This window comes from Drosophila persimilis, unplaced genomic scaffold (genome assembly GCF_003286085.1).
Source record: "Drosophila persimilis strain 14011-0111.01,24,50 unplaced genomic scaffold, DperRS2 tig00000606-arrow-arrow-pilon, whole genome shotgun sequence".
NCBI lineage: Eukaryota > Metazoa > Arthropoda > Insecta > Diptera > Drosophilidae > Drosophila > Drosophila persimilis.
Window position 1 is genome coordinate 1,387,109 of NW_020825324.1, and position 22,515 is coordinate 1,409,623.

The 22,515-nt window shown below is 47.5% G+C and overlaps 2 protein-coding genes across 3 annotated transcripts; one reads left to right on the forward strand and one right to left on the reverse strand.

Moving 5' to 3' along the window:
• Positions 1 to 442: 442 nt before the first annotated feature.
• On the reverse strand, positions 443 to 5,392 carry LOC113566197 (chondroadherin). The gene is made up of 2 exons (XM_026990743.1): positions 5,266 to 5,392; positions 443 to 1,597 (listed from the first exon to the last, which is right to left on the reverse strand). Exons 1-2 carry the CDS (start codon positions 5,386 to 5,388, stop codon positions 443 to 445), a joined length of 1,278 nt encoding a protein of 425 aa, XP_026846544.1. The 5' UTR covers positions 5,389 to 5,392.
• Positions 5,393 to 17,339: 11,947 nt separating this feature from the next.
• Positions 17,340 to 18,146, forward strand: LOC6597242. 2 transcript variants are annotated; one of them, XM_026990745.1, is made up of 2 exons: positions 17,340 to 17,551; positions 17,602 to 18,146. In XM_026990745.1, exons 1-2 carry the CDS (start codon positions 17,455 to 17,457, stop codon positions 18,003 to 18,005), a joined length of 501 nt encoding a protein of 166 aa, XP_026846546.1. In that variant the 5' UTR covers positions 17,340 to 17,454; the 3' UTR covers positions 18,006 to 18,146. The 2 variants fall into 2 exon arrangements, with proteins under 2 accessions (XP_026846546.1, XP_002022537.2); XM_002022501.2 differs by having other exon boundaries at positions 17,608 to 18,146.
• Positions 18,147 to 22,515: the final 4,369 nt, after the last annotated feature.

The window sequence follows — 22,515 nt, forward strand, 5'->3', positions numbered from 1 at the left end:
TGACCAAAAAACGAAAGGAAAGGGAATGAGTTTGGGATTGGATTCGAGCTGGGGTTGGGGTGGGGTGGCGTTGGGGATCGGGATCGGGATTGGACTGCGTTTAATACTTATGATGATGACTAAACACTTTGACGGCCGCCGGGTCTGCCGGTTGTATTTGCTATTGCATTTAAAGATGAGAGACCATTGAAACCATTTCCCATTTGCCAGCTGACAATAGGAGTTGGAAATAGTGGAAAAAATACTGACATTGCTGATGCGGCTGCGGCTACTTCTGTTTCTGCTGCTGCTGCTGCTCCGTACGGGAGATTCAGGGAATTAAACAGGTGTCACATGACTTACAGACTACACAAAGCCGTGGGTTGGGGCTACCTACCTTGGTCGTGGGCAGACCTAACAGGCGGAGGAGGAGTACGAGTGAGAGCGCGACTCTGGGCGCGACCTAGTTGCCCTTCCGCCGTTTCCGTCGCCGTCGCCATGCCACATGACCGAGGAGCTGGACGAGCCGCGTGGCCAGGAACCGGACATGGCGCCACTCCACGCAACTGGCGGCGGCTATGAGGAACATGGAGTTGATGCTTAGGGCCAGCGAGGCGGCGGAGCTGCCCAGATTTCCCTTGGTCAGCTGGTCGGAGCAGCGGCCAATCGAGTCGATGTCCAGCTCACTCATCACGCGTCCGTTCACCTCCAGCGGCGAGATGCAGTAGTTCTTCTGGAGGAAGTCGCTCAGGTTGTATGCCCCCTCGGCCAGGGGCCCGTCCAGCAGGGTGTGGATGTGACAGCCGCAGGGGAAGTGGTTGTTCATCAGCTGCAGATGATCCACCCCGTCCACGATGATGGCGTTCGGGTCGGGTGTCTCCAGCACGTGATTGCCGTGGAACTTGAGGTGCTTGATGGCCGCCGTACTGGTGAAGTTAAGCTCCTCTATAGAGTCGATCTTATTGTTGAGGATCTGCAGAGTGTCCACCTGGGTGAGGCCCGTGAAGGCGTCTGCACAGATCACGCCCAAGTCGGACTCCTGCAATGTCAGCAGCAGAACGTTGGACAGCCCACGAAAGGTGAAGGGCGCGATCTCCTTGAGGTCCATGTAGGCCAACTTCAACAGCCCCACCGCATCCATACCGAAGAAGGCATCCTGCTCGATGCTCCGAATGCCCGACGGCAGGATCAGGTGTCCCACATTCGTCAGGCTGGAGAAGGCCGAGCTGTCGATGCGGATCAGCGGGTTGTTTGTCAGGAGTATCAGCTTAATGTTCGACGTCCCCGCGAAGGCATTGCCCTCGATCCGCTGGATCTGGTTGTGGCTGAGCAGAATGGTCGACAGGTTTTGCAGTCCAGCAAATGCGAACTGTGCCACCGTCTGGAGTGGCGTATACTGGATGGAGAGCTCCTTGAGCCGCGGCAGTCCCCGGAAGGCGAACTGCTTGATCCGTGTTATGTTGTTGCCGTCAAGCGACAGCTTCTTCAGCGCCCTCAGCCCTGCGAACGAGTCCGGCTTGATGATCGGAAAGTTGTTCTTGGTCAGCGCCAGGTTCTCCACTGTCGCCGGCAGCTGGCGTAGCGGGATCTGTTCGAGGCCGCCCGTGTTACACAGCACCTGGAAAAGGGAATGCGAAGAGAGCCTCTATTTAGTTTAAAGTTGAACTAGATTCTTCGATATGCATTTATTACATGTTTGAGTGTCAACTAAAGAACTTTTAGAACTTCTTGGAATTTAGGAACTCCTTTTGATGGCTTTCTTATACTCGTATATGTCTAAACACTTTTTCAGGCGGGTATTCCTTGGAGGAGTTTCAGCCGATTTTAAGACAGCCTCTTTTAAAGGACGTTGCCCAGGGAATTGCATTGAATTATTAGATTTTTCAATAGTTTTCCGAGCTTTTATTATTTGTTCTACATCTCAGATTATTTGTTCTGTTTCTCGTTTTCTGCTTTAAGGGATTGCTACTTAAATTCATGGGAATCTTTTGCTAAGGTTGGCCTGTCTTATTTTATATATTTTCTTTCCTAATGCTTCTTTGGCTTATGTTTCTCAACAGCTAAAAGGAGCATTCGATGGCGGGGATTGGTAGTTTGTATCTTACTATCAATTAGGAAGTGCTTGTTCAGGACTTTGGCCACCAGTCTCTCAAGAGGGAAATAATAGCTTCAGGAACAACTAGCACTTAGTAGTTTTCAGCATTTGGTTATCGTTGTTTATATTAAATTTCTTTTCTATATTGCTTTATGCAAAAAGTTTGATTAGTTGAATGAATTTCTGGTGTAACCTACATCGGTTTCCTGTCCTTGTCCTATCTCTGAGCTCATGGTCTGTCTTTTTTGTTTATTTTTCTCCTGTTTTGATGTGGCATTTATTCATCTAAACTCTGTCCTGTAAGGTGACCCTCGCCCTATCTCTACTATGTTCGTCGGACTCATCAAAGGTTTTCGTTCTTAATCAGTTTTTGGCTTGCTTTATGACATGTCCCCCTTTATGACCGCCTCATCTGAGGGCACATTGATACCCCGCGACATGGCAACTTGGCCAACGGGCAACAGTCTGTCAACAGTGGGGCAATCAGATCAGACGCCATTTTGGGCCAGTCCATGGGATCAGTGAGAGATGGAGGGAATACAGGGAGGGAGATGTTGCGTTTGATGGGTGGCGCGAAAATTGAATTTGTGGCTTTATTGCTGAAAATAAAATTAAATCGAATTCTTTTTTCTTCGTCGGCGGAGGGAGGGACTGTCTAGCATTGTTTTGTCGCCCATTTTCTTGTTCTTGGCCATTCCGCTTTGGGCCTTCATTTTTTATAACTATTATGTGCTGATGTGTGCGTTTCCCTGCCAGGCACTGTTGCCTGTCCTTCCATCGATGTCAGTCTTCCTCTTTGTGCGTCTGTTGCCAGACTGTCCTCCCAAGACCGGAGGGTCCCCCACCGTCAACGTCTCCGCCATCATCACCGTCTCTGTCTGAGACCCCATCTTGGGAAATAGTGCATAACTGTCTATCGCTTGTCACGTTGCTCAGTCCCCTGATGGCCTTACGAGTGCTTTACCTGTTCTTACATCATCCCCCTGCCAGTCTTGGCTTACCTCAGATAACCTCGGTTCACACTCCTCTCTTCACGCTCCCCAGCTCTGCCCAGACTCACCTGCCCTTGCCGCATGCCGCATGTCCCCCACTTGGCTGCACTTCTTGCGCGACGTTTACACAATTTTCATACGCTTCACCTTTTTAAATGAACGAATTAAAAGTTTCCTTTCTTCCTTTCGCTTTTCACTTCTGCGACTGACTTCTGCGACTCCGACTCTGACTCTCTCGCTCTCTCACTCTACCCCTTTATACCCTTCTCCCTCTTTCCCTTTCCCACGATGTTTCTCCTTTTTTTTTTATATTGTTACTACTGTTTCATTACGTTCTGGTTCTGGCTTTGGTTCTGTTGGTTTTGAGTCCTGCTCTTTTCAGGGTTTCTTAAGGTTCTGTCCATGGCTGTTCCGGTTCTGGTTCTAGTCGTTTACCGGTTCTATTCTGGTATGGTCCTCTGGTTTTCATCTGTTCTTTTCAGATTCTGATTCTGTTCTGGGCTCCCCTCTGGTTCTGGTTCGGGTTCGGGTTCTCGGACTGGGTCTGGTTCTGTTTCGGTTGCGTTGTTCGATTTAATGAAATTTCATTTCGAGCGACACGGTTAAAAAGTCTATTGTTCGCAGAACTTTAACTGGGACTGGAGCGGGCAGCAGGACTGGGACTGACCCAAAAAAGTATGCTATAATTTTGTTGCAATCTATTTATTTATTTTTGTCTGGTGTGAGGTGAGATGAGAGAAGGACCTGAACTTATTTCGCTTCTTAAATACAGTTAACTGTAGCGAAAGGATACAGAGACCTCTGGCCTGAACTCATTTCTGCCTTCTACGCGCCTGAGAGGGCTCTGAGTGAAGAGGCAGAGAGAGGAAGAGCTGAGTAAATCATTGCATTGTCCATAATCTGGAATAATGAAATCACTTAAGTTCTCAATTTGGTAAAAATGACGATGGCAAGTTCCCACTGGTAATAAGGATGCGCATTAAGCGTGCTCCAAGCCCTCGAGGGACACAATTGAATACTGCCATGGCAGAGGCGCAGACACAAAGGCTGGGGAATGGGAAATGGGAATGGAGCTTGGGCATGGGAATGGGAATGGCAGTGGTGCCGGGGCATGGGAATGCGAATGTAACAAGTGGAGGAGGCGTGTGACGAGGCACGGCATTCCAAATCCACACAGCTGCCAGGAATGAGTAGCAGGGGCAGACCGGGAATGGGTATGGTGGCATGGTGGCATGGTGGCACTCGAAGAAACAAAGGAAAAATAACCATTTCCCTGCATTTTCGATTTAATTTTTGTGCTCATCACTGGGTCGGGCTGGGCTGTGCCGAGCCGAGCCAAGCCTAGCCTAGCCGGAGCAGCTGTGGCCATTGCCTGACCACCGGCTCCCCAGAGATCCTCATTCTTTGCAGCTCCTGCTCCTCTGCTTCTATGTCTCTGTCTCTGTCCGTCCCTGTCTTTGAGTCGAATGCCGCTGATGATGATGATGGTTCTGCATACAACTGCACAACTAACCTAACCTCACTCCTCCGACATAACAGTGGTGCAAAGTACGTTTGCCAACACTGGTGGAATACAAAACACAGAGTTCTATGGCGTATTTCCCTCTTAATTTGAGAATATAAGCACCAGAGTACCAGAATCAATAGATCTTGAGATACTGAGATGGAACGATCTATTATCGTCGACTTAGTTCTGTGACGGATTATTGTTTATTGAAGGAATCCAACAAGAAGACTAGTCCACGAATTGTAAACGAATATTTCAAAAGAACACTTCTTCAAAGGAGGTACATACATACATATACCCAAATTTATAGATGTTTAAGTAAGTAATCAATACCTGATATTGAAACTAAGTAGATTCCATTGGAGCTATATGGAATATGGAGTATACTAGCTAACTGCTCAGGAAGTTCCTTTAGAATTGAATCTTTCCGTAAACCAACGATATATCATTTTGTGGCATAGATATTTCAAAATTGCTTTAACTATTGCTGTAAGCTATTTTCCTTCAGAAGTGGCAACAACAGGCTGTTGTTCTATATGGAATGGTTAGGATTGATTACTTAATATAAGGAAGCTTTCAAATGGAACTGTTCGAAACCCATGAACCACTGTGCGGTGGTGGCGCACCCCCCATCCCATCCGCCGGAGAAGTCTGCGCGCACCACTGCAGTACAAGTAGATTGTTAAGCTTACTTGAGTCTGGGACAAGCAGATGCACTCGGCTGGGCATGATTTGGATGTTTCGGTGTATTGCGAGTTCCACAGGCAGACGACGACGGAGAGCGCAATTATGAGCAGCAGCCAGGAATTGCACATTTCACGTTCTTGCTGACACGACAGTTTGGCGGCGTAATTGAGCTCGATTCTCTCTTGTCCGGCTGCTGCTCTTCTATTTCTGCTTCTTCCTTCTCCTGATTCGTCTGCTGCTGCTGCTGCTGCTGCACCGTCTTCTTGTTGCTTTGGCTACTGCGACTGCCCCTTCTCCTTTTTTTGTTTCTTCTCGTCTTGCAGGAGGCCAAATGTATGCTTCACCTTTTTCGCCTTCGCCTTCGTCGTTGCGCCTTGCCTGCCGCACCTTCCTTCTCCTTCTCCTTCTCCTTCTCCTTGTTGCGTGCTTTCTTCTGCTCTTCTGATTCTGCTTCTGTTGCTGCTCCTACTTCGTCTTCTTTTTTGGTTTGTACTCTTCTTCGTTATTTATGTTTTTATATTGCGTTATTTCATTTGAACTTCCCCTCTTCTCCTGCGTCTGCTTCTCCGTTTTTTTTATTATTATATATTCTTAAGCTTAATCATATTTATTTACGCTTCTCCTTGCGCTCTCATCAGCTGCCGTTGCTAGGCGTTCTGGGGGGTGTGGCGTGCCGATAACTGTGGAAGAGAAAGAGTGAGAGAGAGAGAGAGAGAGAGAGAGAGTGAGAAAGGGGCAGCTGGTAGGTATCGCAATTTTTTGGGGCTCGAGTCGTCTGCGACTGAAGCAGTGCGACACTTAAGAGTTATGACTTACTCGAACTAAACGGGACTACAATAGCCAGGGATATATTTATATACTACTATATATGTATGTGTGGATGAGTACAGTAAGCCCTCGCTTTGGTTGCACAAAACAATTGCCAACTTAAACATGCATTTACCTGCTTTAAATCTTTAAATGCATAACTTTACTAACAGTATAAGACCTATCTAATTTATATTGAGACTATATAAAGTTGCCGACTTTTGGTAGCTGTACCTACGATCGTAGCAGAATCCATTATAGGCGCACATTGATATACCGTTATACCGTTACCAACCGAACGCCAAATTCAGGCCATTTATACAGATTTAATCATCAAAAACAAGGCTTTTTAATTCTTTGTGGCCCTTATTATGAGATTACTCTTGGGAACGAAGCTTTACTGGGCTTAGTTTGGGCACATTAGATGTATTTGCTCGTGGAACAGTCTCTCTTAAGATGAATACAAATACCGAGGCCATGTGCGCTCAAGGACTACTGTATCTAGTGGATAACGTGTTTGATACCACTTTAAAATGTGTGTTCTGTGTTTGTTCATCCCACTTTGGAGGACTTACTGTACCCAGCTGCAGTTGGCATTTGATTTCACTTCTCTATGCTGAGAGCCTTTTCCTTTTCTTTCCTTGCCTGGCCTTTCCTTTCCTTTCCGGCCATTTCTATTTAAAGCCTTCGACATATCCAACATTTATATCCAGATTAAGACCGGTAACCGGAGTGACACAAGAGGGCGAGTGCCACAAAGAGAGGCCCATTCGAAGCCCGGCCTCGGGCCGCATTCAGATGCTGAAAGAGAGACGTCATTGAGCCTCGACTCAGCTGCCGCCTTCGGTTTTGTCTCCGGATCTGGCTTTGGTTTTGGCTCTAGCTCTGGCTCTGCCTCCGGCTTCAGCTCTGTCTCCGGGTTCAGCCCCTCTCCACTCTGCTCTTGACTGTGAGGCCTTCTGTCTGTTCTCTCCAAATAGCTGCTTGTTAATCATTTATAATAAATAATGCTCAGGTAGAAGTTAAGTTGCAGCTGCAGCTGCAGCAACATCATGCCCGAAAGCAGCAGCAGCAGCAGCATCGGCAGCAACAGCAACAAGGATGAACAAAGCCAAAGCAATATAATAACTAAAATTACTCTAAAGAGAATTTCCAATGAGGCAATGTCGCTTGCACTTGCCACTGCCAGATGGAGATGATGCACAGCGTGATGGCGGAGATTGGGATGGTGAGGGGGACGGTGATGGGGATGGTGAGAGAAGGTTATACGATAGGACTGAGGAAAGTGAACAGAGTTGACACAGCTTGTTTGAAATGTTTAAATGCACAAATCAAATATGCAAGCAGTCCGAACTCGAAGCTGGCCAGAACGGCATAGCACCTGATGTTATAGCAGCTATGTACATCCCACACTCCGGCCAGCCCCTGCCACCGATCCATGTCTAAATCCTTGCCAGCAGCTTCGGCTCTTAATTGGACACCGAGGAAGGCAGAAAGGAGTGGCCAGAGCCTTTGCTGCTGCTGCCTGGGTATTGCCTTCAGGTTGGGTGGAAGGGGGGAGCCGCATCCGCATCAGCACAATAATACTCGTAAATAAGCGCAGGCATAAATGCGTGACATTATAATTGGAAACCAACAAAGCAGGGAACAGGCTATATGTGGGTCCAGGACCCAGGACGCAATTCCCAGTACCAGAACGAGCGAGAGAGAGATAGTGCGAGAGGCTAATGTAATGCAGAAATGCATTTGTTTGACAGGGCCTAAGCAGGAGAGTATCCCGAAACAGTTGGGGATTTTGGCAAATATCCTTGAAAAAGAGACACATAGAGGGATGCTTTGACAGAGACAGAAATAGGTTAAACAGACAGAGATAGAGACACAGCAGCAATGCAGAAATCAGTGAAGTAGATAGGTGGCACATGGCACTTGTCAGTTGGATAAGAATTCGCGAATCGCTCACAGTCTGCGAGTAGATTCCTGGCTCCGACTGCGAGTATGCCCCATGCAATCGCATTACTTACGTTCCCTTTCCCGTTCCCGTTCCCTCCATCTAAAAGGGATAAAAGCAAAATAACAAATGCCGGCACAAACTCAAATAATGCACAGACAATTGTGTAAGCAACAAGAGCTCCAGACCCTACCAGCCAGACCCGACCAGAACTAGGACCAGGACCAGGACTAGGACATGTGTCCTACACATGATTTCAAAAAGTGAGTGTTTGGGGGAATCAGGACAATGCCAAAAGGAATCCCAAATGTGGCACGGGAGAGAAAGAGAGAAAGACACAGAGATGTAACCAACGGGCACAGCATGTGTGTCTGACTGGGCTTAGCATCCACTTGAGGCACAAGCCGGGCATCATTGGCTTCGTATAAACATGTGGGATAGTCCCTCGCTGGCGGGGCATCGCCCTTCGCAGCTAATCAATCAATTTTATTAAGCATTTTATTGAATTAACACAGGGAGCACCCAAACCGAAACCCAAGCCCAGCCGGACAAAAGGCGAGACCCAGATTGCAAAATAACCAAACGATACGATTGCCTCCGATACGTACTCGTATACATCAGTACTGGTATGGGCATTGGGTGGCTTATTTTCCGGGTCTGTTTTGACTTGTGTGCAATCCTTTAAGCCCTTATTAGAGCCAATTAAGAGGATGAATTTGTTGGCAAGACAGAGCAATAGAAACAAAGAAACAAATTGGAACAGCAAGGAAAAGATGAGGAAAACTGAAAAGAAAAGAGGCAAAAAAAAGGAAAAAAAAGAGGAAAGCAGCAGAGTGGGGACCGGTCGAAGAACAGCAGACTTCGGTCTCTTAAGAAACCTCATCGCAAATACATCCATATGTATTTATCGGCAATAAATACCGCCATACATACACATGTATATTTTCTGCCCATATCGCTTCTGCTGTTGATGGAGATCAAGAATAAATATGGTTTATGTATAGGTACATGCTCGTATCCTGTCAGAGACTGGGTCAATGCCTATGCCTTGAGCAAGAGGATGACTCATGAAAGAAGGATAAAAAAACGGAGTGTTCGAAAAATTAAAGACACATAAAAGAAAAACAAACATGGAAATAAAAACAATAAAAGATGAAAATAAATAAATTCAATATCAATGCTGCCTGAATGCTGGCAACAGCATTGGAGCAATTGGAATATGCATGAAAATGTGGCTTTTTGGATAGTTGTCCTCTTCTCTGGTAACAGCCATTTAATTTTGTTTAGGTTTTTAAATAATATTTTCGGGCATCGTGTGGTTGTGGCCATCAGCAGTAGACGGGTGTGGAATTAACTCAATTTTATTGAGCAAAAGTACTTTGGAATTCGTCAGCATTCGATTCTGTTGTGTTTGAGATACTTAAGCCTTTGATGTTAACTATAGCGAAATCACTGTTCCGTAGAGCTGAATGCTGGGGCAGTTCCAACAAGATGTTGCGGAAAATGAATGGCAAAGAAATAACAGAACGAATAAAATAAAACAAAACAAAGACTCGTATCTCTAAACGGATAAGTGATATAAAGGAGCCAGTAAATATAATTATTTTGCCACGCAGGACACACAGGGAACTGCAATATCCAGGGGACAGGGGCCAGGGGCCAGGGGCCAGGGTCCAGGGACCAGTAGCCAGGGACTACGGGCAGACATTGTCTGGGGTTTGTCGTCGGGGGAATAGGGAACGGGACGCATTCAATTGCCGGATAGAGGGGCTGGCACCTGCCCATGGACCCCGTTTGCCAAGCCTGAAGATAATTTCTTAAACCACAGAAAGAACACACGCACACTCCTACTCCTACTCGTTGGGCGGCTTGGGGTGGTGGATCATCAGTCAATCTGGTCCGGAGGACTGGGGGAACGGGAGACAGTGGTGCTGGTGCATTAGAGCTGGAAGCTGTGCGGTGGCAGCTCTTTAAATTTCAATGTTCTGGCTAAAGGAAACTTCATTAATGATAGACTCGCACTGGAACTGGAACTAGAACTGCACCTGGTCCTGCATCGGATGTTCCTCCTGCTGCTGTTGCAAGGAACCCATCCCTTAATTTAATTGCAACTTTGGCCATTTGCCAGTGGCCAGCACAGCAGAGGGTTCGATCCAGGTCCGGTCCAGTCCAGTCCAGTCCAGTGCGGTCCAGTCCAGCCCGGTTCCTGTTTGCCCGCTCCATGGGTGTGTGCATTCCTTATCTTTTCACCCAAATGCCTGTGCAGAATGTCACTAATCAAATAATGAAATGTTTGTTAACCGAGACCCGGCAACTGCGACCAGGGACAGCAGCAATGAGCGAGCAATGATGATGGCCAGATTGATAAGGCAGGGCCTTGAGTGGGGATCCGACACCGGACTCCTAGCCTCCTAGCCTCCTAGCCTCCCAGCCTCCTGGTCCCCTGTCCGACTGGACAGGAAGGCCCAGAGCAGAAACCCACTCAAATATTGAGTCTAGAATTCCACTTAATTACATATCACCTGATATTTTCAGGCAGAACAAAGATGATTACGTCTCCTTTAAAGAGACGCATGGCCGTGAAACATGAAACATGAAACATGAAACAGATGTATGCTAAAATAGACAGAATGTGTGGGAAGAGAAATAGAATCCCTTTCCCCAAGTCCCGTCTCAGACAGACAGCCTTTGTGGCGATAGCTCAGACGGCTCTGGGGCAGGCCAGAGTCAAAAGCTTTGACTGTCAACGATAATGTCATTGGCTCCAGCAATGGAGGTCTTTGTCCAAAGATTTTAACTTTTTATTAATGGAGGAGGAGATGTACTCGTACGTTACGGGACCCCTTGTCTGTATGAGGAGGGTTCATCGTAGTTAAGTTTTTCCTCGGATCAATTATTCCCTGACTTGTGATTTCTTTGAATTGACATCAGTGTGCTGAGCAAATTTTACTGAATAGCCATGTATCAAAAGGCTCCGGCTGAGTACAGAACAAAAATCTTTTTCATTACCTTTTACGTATGATTGTATGCTCTGGCCACTCGCTCTCTCTCTAGATCTCTAGGTGGCCGATAAGGGCCCGGTTTTTCACTATACCAACACATTTCTGTCGACTCTGGGGTTCTGTCTAATGTCCTCATCTACTGCCTAAAGAGCCAGGTTCGCCTGGCATTACAGCAAATGATGGAGCTGAACAAACAGTTCGGGTAAGGCCTGGGCCGACAGAGGAGGGGATCCGTGCTTGGACCTTGCAGGATTGGGTAGATGCAATTGAGGCCTTCATACAGCAATGGGTGGAAGAAACAACACCCTTTGGGAACTGGACTTCCCCATAGTTTGAATATGGTTATAGTTTCATATATTTTATAGAATAGGAATATAGAAGTCTACTTAAGTAAGTAGTCTTAAGTCTTACTCCAGATTATTTCATGGGCCTTATTTACTCTTGTCCTTGCTTTCTGTCAATTATCTTTACTGGAGGATTTACTTAAAGACGCTGTGATATTATCCCAGACAATATTTGGGTTAAATTATCAAAACAGAAGGGTTTCTTGTGGCTGTGACGAAGGGAAAGCGCTTTGCAAAGATCTCTCTAGGAGGGGAGATTCGGTCTAGACAGGGCAAGAGAGATTCTGGCTGATTGAATTTGAATTTTTCTTATCCGCCGGTGCCATCGTCCTTGGAACTTTCGCATTCCATCGAACTACGATGACTTTGATCAATTTGTCTTGGCGTCTTACCCCAAAGGAGCGTTCCACATATCGGCTTTTTGGCATATTTTCTTGCCACGAATGGAATCCCTTGGCTTGTGTAGGGTGTGGGTTGGGATTCTGAAGCGTGTTTATTGGTTTCCCTGCTTGAGTTATTGGCCAAAAGGTCAAAGGTTGCATTCGTTTTGCTTCTTTCGTTGCGGTCGTGTGGGATTGAAAAGGGTGCTACTGGCACAAGGGGGAGGAGGTAAAGGAGGAGGAGCAGGAGCATGTGGGTCGACATACGAAAACTGGGTGCAGGGTCGATCGCATAATTCAATCATTTAGTCAAATAATCAATCATTCAAGTGAATCATTAATTAATTCAGCATCAACCATTTAGCTTTGACCCCAAACTTGTCGCCCACTTTCGACGAAAAACACTTTTCCAGCAGCTTCTGTCGGTGGAAGGGGCTGGCGTTGGCCAAGGGATGGGTGGGTAGGCAGTCTGGCTGCTCGGGTCCTCGTCCCCGGATCCTTGGCCGTGGTTGTGTGTATTTGTAATTAACTGTTATTTAATACGATTTGCTTGATTTTGTGGGTTGATGGGGAAACAAAACTGTTTTGTGGGGCGACCCCAGGGGGATTCACATTCACAGCCCCAACTGCGGTTACACCCAAGCCCACTCTGCCACATTCTATCCCATACTCAGACCTCAAGCCCATCTCCAGGCACAGCCACAGCAACAGCCCTTACCCTGGTCCCTTCCCAATCCCAGTCGGGATATTTGAAGCTGCGATTTAATTTGCCAAAGTTCTTGACGCATTCGTTTTTGGCCTCATCATTTGTTTGCCTGCTGGCTGGCCCGTTTGCTTGTCCCTCTGTCTGTTTGCCAATGATAAATGTTTGCCGGGCCGATGTTCGTTAATGATGACACTTCTTGTTGTCAACTCAGTGGCGTCGCTTGGTGATTTGTCACTGATGGGCAGTGGTACCCTGTAACCCAACCCCAATCCCAACCCCAACCCCCTGCATCTCGGGAATCTTGACAGGTGAAGTCATGAGGGGCTTTGGTCGGTCAATGGGTCCATGTCTGATTAAGTGCTCCAAACTGGCTGTTAAAGTAAAGTTTTCCTGCCCGCCGGCTGGATGACACAACAATAAGTTGATCAAGGACACGCTGCGGACACGATGCGGAGTTGAAGCTGGCTGAGGCGATAGCTGGAAGTTCTAGATGCTGTAGGCGAAAGGCTGACAAGGACAAGGACAAGGAAAAGGACTACGATGGCGATGACGCTGGAGAATTTCGTTTTGCTAAATGCGACCTAATGATACCCAGTGTGTCATCAACTAAATGTCCAACAATAGAGTGGGATAGAGAAATACGATCCAATCGCTCTATACTTCCATGAGAATTAAAACATTTAGATCCGACATCAAGCTTCTTGTTTTAGTTGGGCCCGACATTCTTTAAATTTGCTTTCTTTTGGACATCAGCCCGAAAGCCTGGCTATGGTAAAGCTTTGTGTGGACTGAAATGACGCTTATCTGGCCGTCGAAGTGGCTGTAATCTTTCAAAACAACACTCGCTCCCTCTAGGCGCAAACTTGGCTGGAGGACTAAGCCACCCTGCGACTGTCTGCTGTCACAGAGGGTAGTGATGAAAACAGGTTATAAAAACATGTGTAACTAGACGACTTACAAGGATCACGCACTCCAGTGACACTTAATGCCGCCACGTTGACGTTGGCGCTGGCTCTGGGAGCAGTGCAGAGCTGGGAGCAGGAACGAGAAGGGCGATGCAGGGCAGGGCAGGGCAGGGCAAATGTCACCAACTTACACAGACAAACGCAATTAGCTTTTAGCCATCATAACATTATGAACGGCAGGCGACAGGCAGCCACGAAGGAAACGGCGACGGCGGCGACAGCGACGAGGATGAGGACGAGGACGAGGACGATGCCGTCTGAATGCTAACTGCTAATGACAAGGATGTGGATAGCAGGGACGGAGTGCGGAAGGCAGTAACTGAAACTGAAACTGAAACTAAGGCTGAGAGGCAAGCCCAAGTCAACGGATGACAAGGAAGGGGCAGCGAAGGGGCTGTGGTTAGGATGAATACCGAGCTGGGCGCATTATGTTGATGTGACGGTGAGGGAGAAATGAGGAGTTGTTGCTGGGCAAAGCTCACGGATGGCACGCGGCTGCCAACAATGCTGTTAACTTGTTTCGAGATTAAAATAAGGACACTCCGAGAGTAGGAAAAGCCCCCAGACTCCGTCCCAGACCCAGACCCAGACCCAGACCCCAAAAGTCCCCTCAGTCATGCCCTTTGCCCACATCCGGATGGACGTGCCCCCAACACAGTCATCACAGTTGTCGGAGTTGTCGGAGTCGTCCTCTCTCCCCTCCTCGTTCTCGTCCTCGTCGTCGTCGCTGAGAGTTGACTCGCATGAGTTGCGAGCTGAAGCTTTGTTTATTACGGGAATGAGACTGGCAATGGAAATGGGATTGGGACTCGGAATGGGAATGGGTGATGGGTGATGAGGCTTGCCTTTGACTAAGGCCAAAGTGTCCTGTGGATGGGAAGGATGACTCCCGCTACCACACCCGCTACCGCTACCGTGCATATTCTGATGGGTGGATGGAGCATGGAGCGTGGGGAGGCGTCTCATCATCCAGTTGGCTTCTAAAAATTACTGCGTAAATGATGATATGAGATTTAGAACATTTCTGCGGCATCATTCGACGGAAGCGGATACACGAGTATGGCCCGACACGACTGCACGGGTTAGTAGGCGGAAGGGACGGAATGGAATGGAACGGAACGGAATGGCCGACTGTGGACTGGTGATGGCTGGTGATGTTGTCGCCACCGGAAGGAAGTTATTTAACACATCCCCACACACACACACACATGTGAGGGTTAGGGACCATAGCTCGGAAAGGGGGATTATGTAGCACGATAATCATATTACGATTACGTCGCGTAAAATTTGCTCCTCTGTGAGTGAGTGAGTGAGTGAGGTTTAAGTGGAAGTTATCTAGAGAGTGGGAGCGAGAGAGAAGAGCGGGACAGCCACATACAGCGGATGGTGTGGGAGCTGAGAGATATAGCAACACATCAAATAATTATACATATTTGGTTGTACTCCTACAGGCACAGACCTCAAAGCGTGGTGGTGGGCAAGAGGGCAAGCGTGCCCGGAATACTCTCTTTTTGACTCTCGACAGAACAAACAAATTTATTCAAATTATGACATGCTAAGGCTAAGGCCAAGGCGGTGTCGGAGTCGGAGTCTTGTCTGGGACTGGCCTGGGCCTGGGCTTGGGTTTTTTGTGCAAAATCCCTACTGACAATGGATTAGCCCGAGACAGACTTGGCCCGGACGGGTATGCTCTCACTTGTCAGGCTAAGAGGGGGTGAGACTTTCCTGTTCCTGTCCTCTTACTAGGGTACTCCACCTTCTGTATGCTTATTATTATCCTCTGCCATATACCTTTCCTCTCCAGCTCATTCTCATGTCTTCCTTTGAGCCCTTTTTTCATAATTGTTTAAATTTAATTTCATTGAATTTCGAGGACTGACGCTGTCGACTGGTAAGCCTGTCACTCTTGGCCCAATCGTTGTCAACGTCGTGTCGTCTTCTGCCTCTTTTTGAGGGTAGGGATGCTCCTGCTTCTGCTCCCGCTCCTGCTCCTCCTCCATTGTGGGAAGGATAGGGATGCGGATCGCTTAGCATTAATGTCTTTCATTTATTGTCATTGTTGTTAATGTTTTTTGTGCTGTGCGTGAGAAAAAAGCATTTGCATTTAAACGTCGGCGGATGCCGCAACTCGGCAGCGAGATGGGGCGGAGGCGGAGATCCTGGCAGGAGCTGGAGCAGAAGCTGGACCAGGAGGTGTGGCTGGGACAGAGATTTTGCTTGGATGATTTTTATTGCTCGTTTGTAGTAAATTTGGTGTGTAATTAGAGAGAAAAGGGTTATTATGTTCGTTAACGCAGCGAGCGAGTTCCATCGCATCTGAAAGGACGCTATGCGGCAATCAAGAAGGAGGAACAGATTTGGGCTTGGTAGAGGAGCAGGAGCAGCCGGCTGGATGTATGCATGGGGTACATGGGCTACAGTGAAGGTTAGGCGACACAATGCTGACCGAAAGACGCACCACAAAGCGCCTTGGTCTGACGACCGGAAGGCTTCAGACACAACAGCGCGCTGCAGCGGCAGTGGCAGCAGCAATGCTAGCAAAAAGAAGAAAGCGAACAGCTAACACAAAAAAAATAAGAGGAGGGAAGGGAAGCCAAGGGAAACTGCACTGAAACCAAAACAGGCTAAACGGCAGGGCAAGGCGAAATGAAATTGTGGTGCACCAGAGCGGTTCTGGCCTAGTACTGGCTAGTCCCTGGGTCAAGGGAATGGGAATGGCGAAAGCAAAATGGAAATGGGAACGTGGGAACGTGGGAAACGTTGCACTCCAAAGTGGTTTCCCTTCGCTGGAGACCACAATGTGGGATATTAGTTGTGAGGATCGAGACGCTGGGAGTGGGGCTTCGCTTACTTTCCTGGATCGTGGACTTACAGGTATTGACGACCCTTAAGCTCCTATATGTCATTCAGATTCTCTTTGTAAATTCACTTTTCTCCCTTAGACTTTTCGACTGGGAATAAGTGTTGGTTATTGAAAATGGAAACACATGCATGGCGGAAGAAAGAATATATAAGATATAACTGGCTTACGGATAGAAAAGCACAAGTCAGGGCTAGCAGTGCCAAGACGTCTATTGCTAGAGCATCGTACGAATATACATATGAAGTGTTCGACTGCCAGGATTGGGTATGCCACGGTCGTATCCCCCAACGGATATCTGCGTTTTGTTACTCCCGTTAGCGGGGGGATGCTACAGTCATTTGCGTGAGGTGTAGAAAGGGTAGCAGGGTAGCAGCGTAGCGGGTCGCTTGCCCCAGATGAGAGTGATACAATGATAACGACGGTAGTTGCACTCCCGGAATGGGGACTGGGGACCGGGGGGACCGAGGACCGGGGACCTAGTCAGAGGCAACTTCGTGGCTGGGTTTTTATTTGTTGCATTTCTGCCCCGACCAAGGAAATAAAATTTCCAATGTAACTTTGCTGCGGTGGCCTGTTCATGTACATATGTCTGAATTTCGCTGTGTGTGTGTGTCTTTATCTACACATGTGTGCTGTGTGTGTGCTGTGTGTGTATCTGAGTGTGGAACGCGGCTTGCGGCCTGTGACGAGTCTGCAGTTAACAGGGCAAAATGCCACGATTCGGACGCCAACTCCAACTCCAACTCCAACTGAAAATGCAACTGCAACAGCGACTAGGACTATGGCCAGGACCGACTACGATTGTGACTCCATCTTTTGCAACTCGGCAGACACGGTCTTCGTCTCCGTCTCCATCTCCATCTGTGTCGCTTTCTGGGTTTCCTCTGGACGCCTTTAAGGGAAATGCAGTTGGCATAAAATTTAATTCGCTGCCTTGGGAGGAAGAGCTCAGGAGATTACGTGCATAGCTGTTCCTGCTCTCTATCCCAATCCCAATCGCAGTTGTCGAGGAGAAGCATTTCAAATACGCATCGAAACAAATTCGGAATCTCAATGGGAGGTCGAAGTGGTGGTAGCTCGTTGGAAATCAGCAGTGAGGAAAATATTCATTCGTATAAGGTAGGAGACGCAGCCAATTCCGAGCGGGACAGCGCCTCCACGTGCCAGCTACAATGGGAAATGGAAACGATGGATGCCACGTGGGACGCCACTTTGGTGGGAGATAATATCGCCCTGTCGGCCCGCATCGGTGACACCAAAAGCGATACCAGTGAAGGTGAGCTCCGTTCTGCATCTTTCTGCAGCTCTTAATTTTATCCAATTAAGTCGCAGACGAGGTTGCGGATCCTGAAGGCGATGGCCCCGTTTACAGTCTGCTTGATGGCGATGTGGAGGAGGAGACTGACACCAATGTCGGGATCACCTGCGAAGAATCCATGGCGCTGTTGGCCCACGAGATGCTCTGCTGTCCCGACAGCGGCACTGACTCGGAATCGGAGAACGATCATCAGATATCAGACTACTATATGATCAAGGAGTGCCAAAAGCTGGACGGCAGCTTAGAATATGGCTTGCACAATCCCTACCAGCTTATGGATACCGATGAAGATGTGGAGCAGGATGTCGAGCTGAAGAAGCACAATAAGGGGCATGCAGCGTGCTTTCATTGGGCCATAAAGGGTGTTATATTCAACATAAATGGAAACGACGGCAATCAACATTTTTTCTGAGTAAATGTTCCCCGCGAAAAAGATCGAACTGTTCTTGGATCAATTTTCGATGAGCTCGGCTGGGTTTCTGTGGCCAAATATTCCTGGATTGATTTTGTGATTTAATATATTTGTTCCCAAAATTGTCATGTAAATCAACATTGGTAATCAACATACAGTACAAATGCTTTTTTCTCACTAGGAGCACTAGGAATGCAAGCATTGGAGATCATTGAATCTTTGGTTCGCTTGGCAATTGGTGACCCATAATTTATCCACGAATTGGTGACCCCCGAAAAACAAGCATATCCACCACACTTAATGTTGAATCTCATTACTTTTCCACATTATTCAAGACCATTCCGAAAAAGACTTAGAACGCAATAAGATATCCATTCTGGGCCCACAAAGATTCCAATCCCCATATATCACAATCGAGCACAATCCCATGAATCTCAATTCATATCGTGTAATCAATCAGTTCACACACTGAAGATCAGATATCTTTCATGGTCCAAACTCACCTGTTCGCACTCGAAGAATCTGATGATGGCTGATGCATTCAACCAAACACTGAAAGGCGATGGCAACAGGCGGGCCGAGATGCTCCCACATTCGCAGCGGCTATCATTTACTGATGTAATTTTGTATTTCTCTGCTTTTTCTGTGCCAGTCTCTCTCACCAAGAGCCTAGCCTCTCTGCTGGTCAATTGCAAAGAGCTGGCGAGTCTTTAATTGCGAACTGCTAACTGGAAAACGGGGCAACTGCAGTTGCATGCAACTAAAACAACGACAAAGGAAGAGAAAGAGATGCGGCAAATGAAAAACAGCGTCAGAACCAAAGCGAATGCTAAATGGTTTTCGTTATGCGAGATATGTGGTATGCTGATGATGGGGAAGATGGCCATGATGATGATGATCCAAAGGGATTCCCCCACTCCCCCGTGGCAGTTTCCGATTCTCACTCCACGCTGCACTTAACGTAATCGGCGTTTCGGTGTTGGCTTTCCAATTGCCCGCGACCGCGTCAAAGCGACCACAAAACTAGCTAAACGGACGACCATTGACCGGCGACCGGCGACCGGCAATCGACGACCGCAGGTCATGTCGGGGTCGGCCTTTAGCGGATTTTTGTTCCGTTCGGTTCGGTTCGGTTTGGTTTGTTACGGTTTGCTTTGATTTGGACCGACTGGAGCTAGAGCTGGTGCTCTGTGTGAATCAGGGTTAAGCAATTGCAACTGTTGCGGAGGCGAAAAGAACATAAAATGAAAATGGAGAAATAAACAGAAATCACTCACCACACACTCGAAACACACACCAAGACACACCGCAAACACACGTGAGGCCGCGAAAAAAAAAATGTTGTAAATTTCGTGTTGGGGATATATGTTTTTGAAGTGCAGCGAACCGGACGTGGGATCACCGGGAATGCCCTGCACTAGAGTCGCGTCAAGTCGAGATTTGGCGAGAGATTTGCGAGCCACGCACGTGTCCACATCCGCATCCGGTACCCGGTACTGATGTCAACAAGCTACCACACGCAACTAATTCAAAAAATCCAGCGAACGGATTACGGACAACTTCAACGTCTACGGGGCCCCAGTCGGCGGCATCGCCAATCGGGGACGCCTGCCAGCGCTCGGCTCCAGCCCTCGGCTCATCGCGATGCGCCACGACTTTGTGAATTGGGTTCGTGGACACGTTCGTGGACAGGTTCGTGGACAGGTTCGTGGACATTCGTCGCCGCTCGTCTCTTGTCGTCCTTGTAGCCGAGTCCCGCAGTCGTTGGTCGCCCGTGGAGTTGCTCGCACGTGGCACCCGGCACAACTGCATTGGCTCCGTCTCTGTCTTCCACTCGAGCGCTGGCTCTTTCGGTTTTCTGTTTGAATGGGCGAGTGAGTGCCCCTGTGGAAGGATGGATTGTGTCCCTGTGTGTATTAACGTGTTGTGCGTATTATTTAAAAAGCAGCTTAACCTGCTTTTGTGACCTTTTCCCTTGGCCAACACGTGGGCAACCAGCAACCAGCAACCAGCGCCGTGGGCCGCCATCGACTCAGCTCCACACTGATTCACATTTGTCCGTTCTTTTTTATCGATGGAGATGGATAGACTCTGTTTGTCTGTCTGTGTCTGTCTTTCTGTGCCTCTGGATGTGTCCGTGTGGCATGCGTGTTGATAAATGAGTTTTTATTTTGATTTTATTCACTGTTTACCTTATTTTTGCATATTCATTGAAGGGACTAAGGACTACGGACTATGGACTACGGACAACGGACTCCTGGCTGTGATTCGATTTGCTGATCCTTATGTGTGTGTGCGTGTCTCTGTATATTCAGGACTGCCCTTTTGCCTTGGGGCTCTGGAAAATGCTGAAATGGTTGTCAATTTATTAGCAATCAGTGGCATTAACAGCTGAATGCGGGGGAACGGCACCCCAGCGAAAACTCTCTCGGATTACGGACATTTCAGCCACGTGGGAGGAGTCTCTGATCATTGAAAGTGCCCCATAATGGATGAAAGGTAGTTGTCGCAATCAGAAATGAGGGGCAAGTCGAGTGTACCACTTGTGCGTAATTATGGTTCATATATGGACAGATCTTAATCACAGTCACAATCATCGGATGATCGGATCTCGTTCGTGAATGCGATTTCTAGACACTGCTCTACACTTGAAGAAAATCACCTTTAGCGACGCATTTTATTTTCTGGGAGTGGAACACTTGTTTTATAATATAAAAATCTCAATTTACAGCTGGATCATGCAATCAGGCATGTTATATTCGATGCCTGCACGATGTTCCTTCGGCTGCTCATCGACAAGCGACAAACTTAGCGATACATTTCTACAATCTCAACGAGCGGGAAAGTTGTGAACCGCGGCAAGGACAGCGGCTCTACTTGTATAGCCGATAATCCGTCAGTATATATGTGATATTATGGTTTATGTAATTTCTAAAGTATATTTTATATATTTTATATATTCCTATAAGAGATATTTCCGCGATCTCTCTCAGTTTTACTCGAAGTTGTCATCAGAGATGGAAAAACTATAGAGAAAGAGAGCTATTTGTTATGTTGCAAAGTCTATTGTTACACTCCGTTTATCCTCTTAACACCTAATAGCCTATTTGAGTAAAATTATATAGTCGAATATTTTATCTGTCTCCATTTATCTTCAAATTTTGTTTAAGTCTGTTGCTTCATCTCCTCTGATGTTTTGTGTGAGATTACGAGCTCGAGTTGCTTTCAGGAATCGAGGACACAAATTGGGAGTCGATCACGACTCTAAATGCATCCCAAAAATGATTCGCTCTAGCGCGTGATCGGCACTGACGTTGACATCATTTCCATTTCCGGCGGCGTAGATTATGGAGTGCTCCTCATGCTGGAGACATTCTTATCATCCTCTTCATTAGTTTTTGTGAGGCTGGTCTCAAAGAGTTGTTCTTTTATGGGGTCTTATATTGGGTCTTGACGGTCAGAGATGCTGATCGTCTTAACGATTAAAGACTTTTCTTGATGGAAAGAAAATGCGTTGGACTGTTTTTAAAAGTGCGATAAATTAAACTCTGTTCATGTCCTTAAACTTAAGTCATCCGTGATCATATCTGTGACCTCTCGCTTTCTTTGTCTCGTCAATATATGGAATACTCGTTTTGCAGTTCAGCTTCTCATCAGACTGTTCTTTCCCTGCAGCTTTATGCTTGCGCACCCCTTTTATGCCGTTTGCTAGTCGGTTATCCCGCCCTTCCCCTATCCAGACCAAGCCATAATCGGCTTTCCTGGACAGGCCTCCATGATCGGTTTTCCATTCATTGGGAGTTCCGTGCGTCATAATGCACTCTACGGGGCAGACTAGAACCGCAAAAGCGGCAAATTGGTCGAGTCGGTTGTCGGTTGCCGGTTGTCGGTTGCCGGTTGCCAGTCCCTTCTTTTGGGACTTCGATTCTAATTCCCTTTCCTGTGCCCATTCTAATGCCAATGGCAATGGAGATGCAAATGGCAGGAAATGCGTGATAACGACCAGCGACACACAGAAAATATTGAAAATTTGAATGGAGGAGCACACATACTCGTACCCGTTACCCGTAACCCGTATACCCGTATACCCGTTACCCGTGCAGCCATCAGCACATCTGAGGCGGAATGAAGAGTGAGTGAAATCCGTAGCCGTTGCCTCTGCCGTAGCTGCATCTGAGACTGTGACTGTGATGTCTTTGTCACTATCGTTGGCTGAATATGGCTGGGAGTGGAGATGAAGATAGTTTTGGGTATGGTTCGGGTATGTTGTGAAAGTGTCGACACCAGTCCCGGCTAGGCCAAACACATGGCAAATGGCACATGGCAGACGCTTCTCGTCCACTGTCCCTGTCCCTGTCCCTGTCCTGGTGACCATGCGATTCCCCTCTTCCCCTTCTTGCTCTTTTTGCTTCCTGGATGTCAGTGTGAAGGAACGGGCATAAAGAACCGCAAAATCATGAAATGCAATAATGAAGGCTTCATGGTCGATCGCTTCGACAGACACACGCAT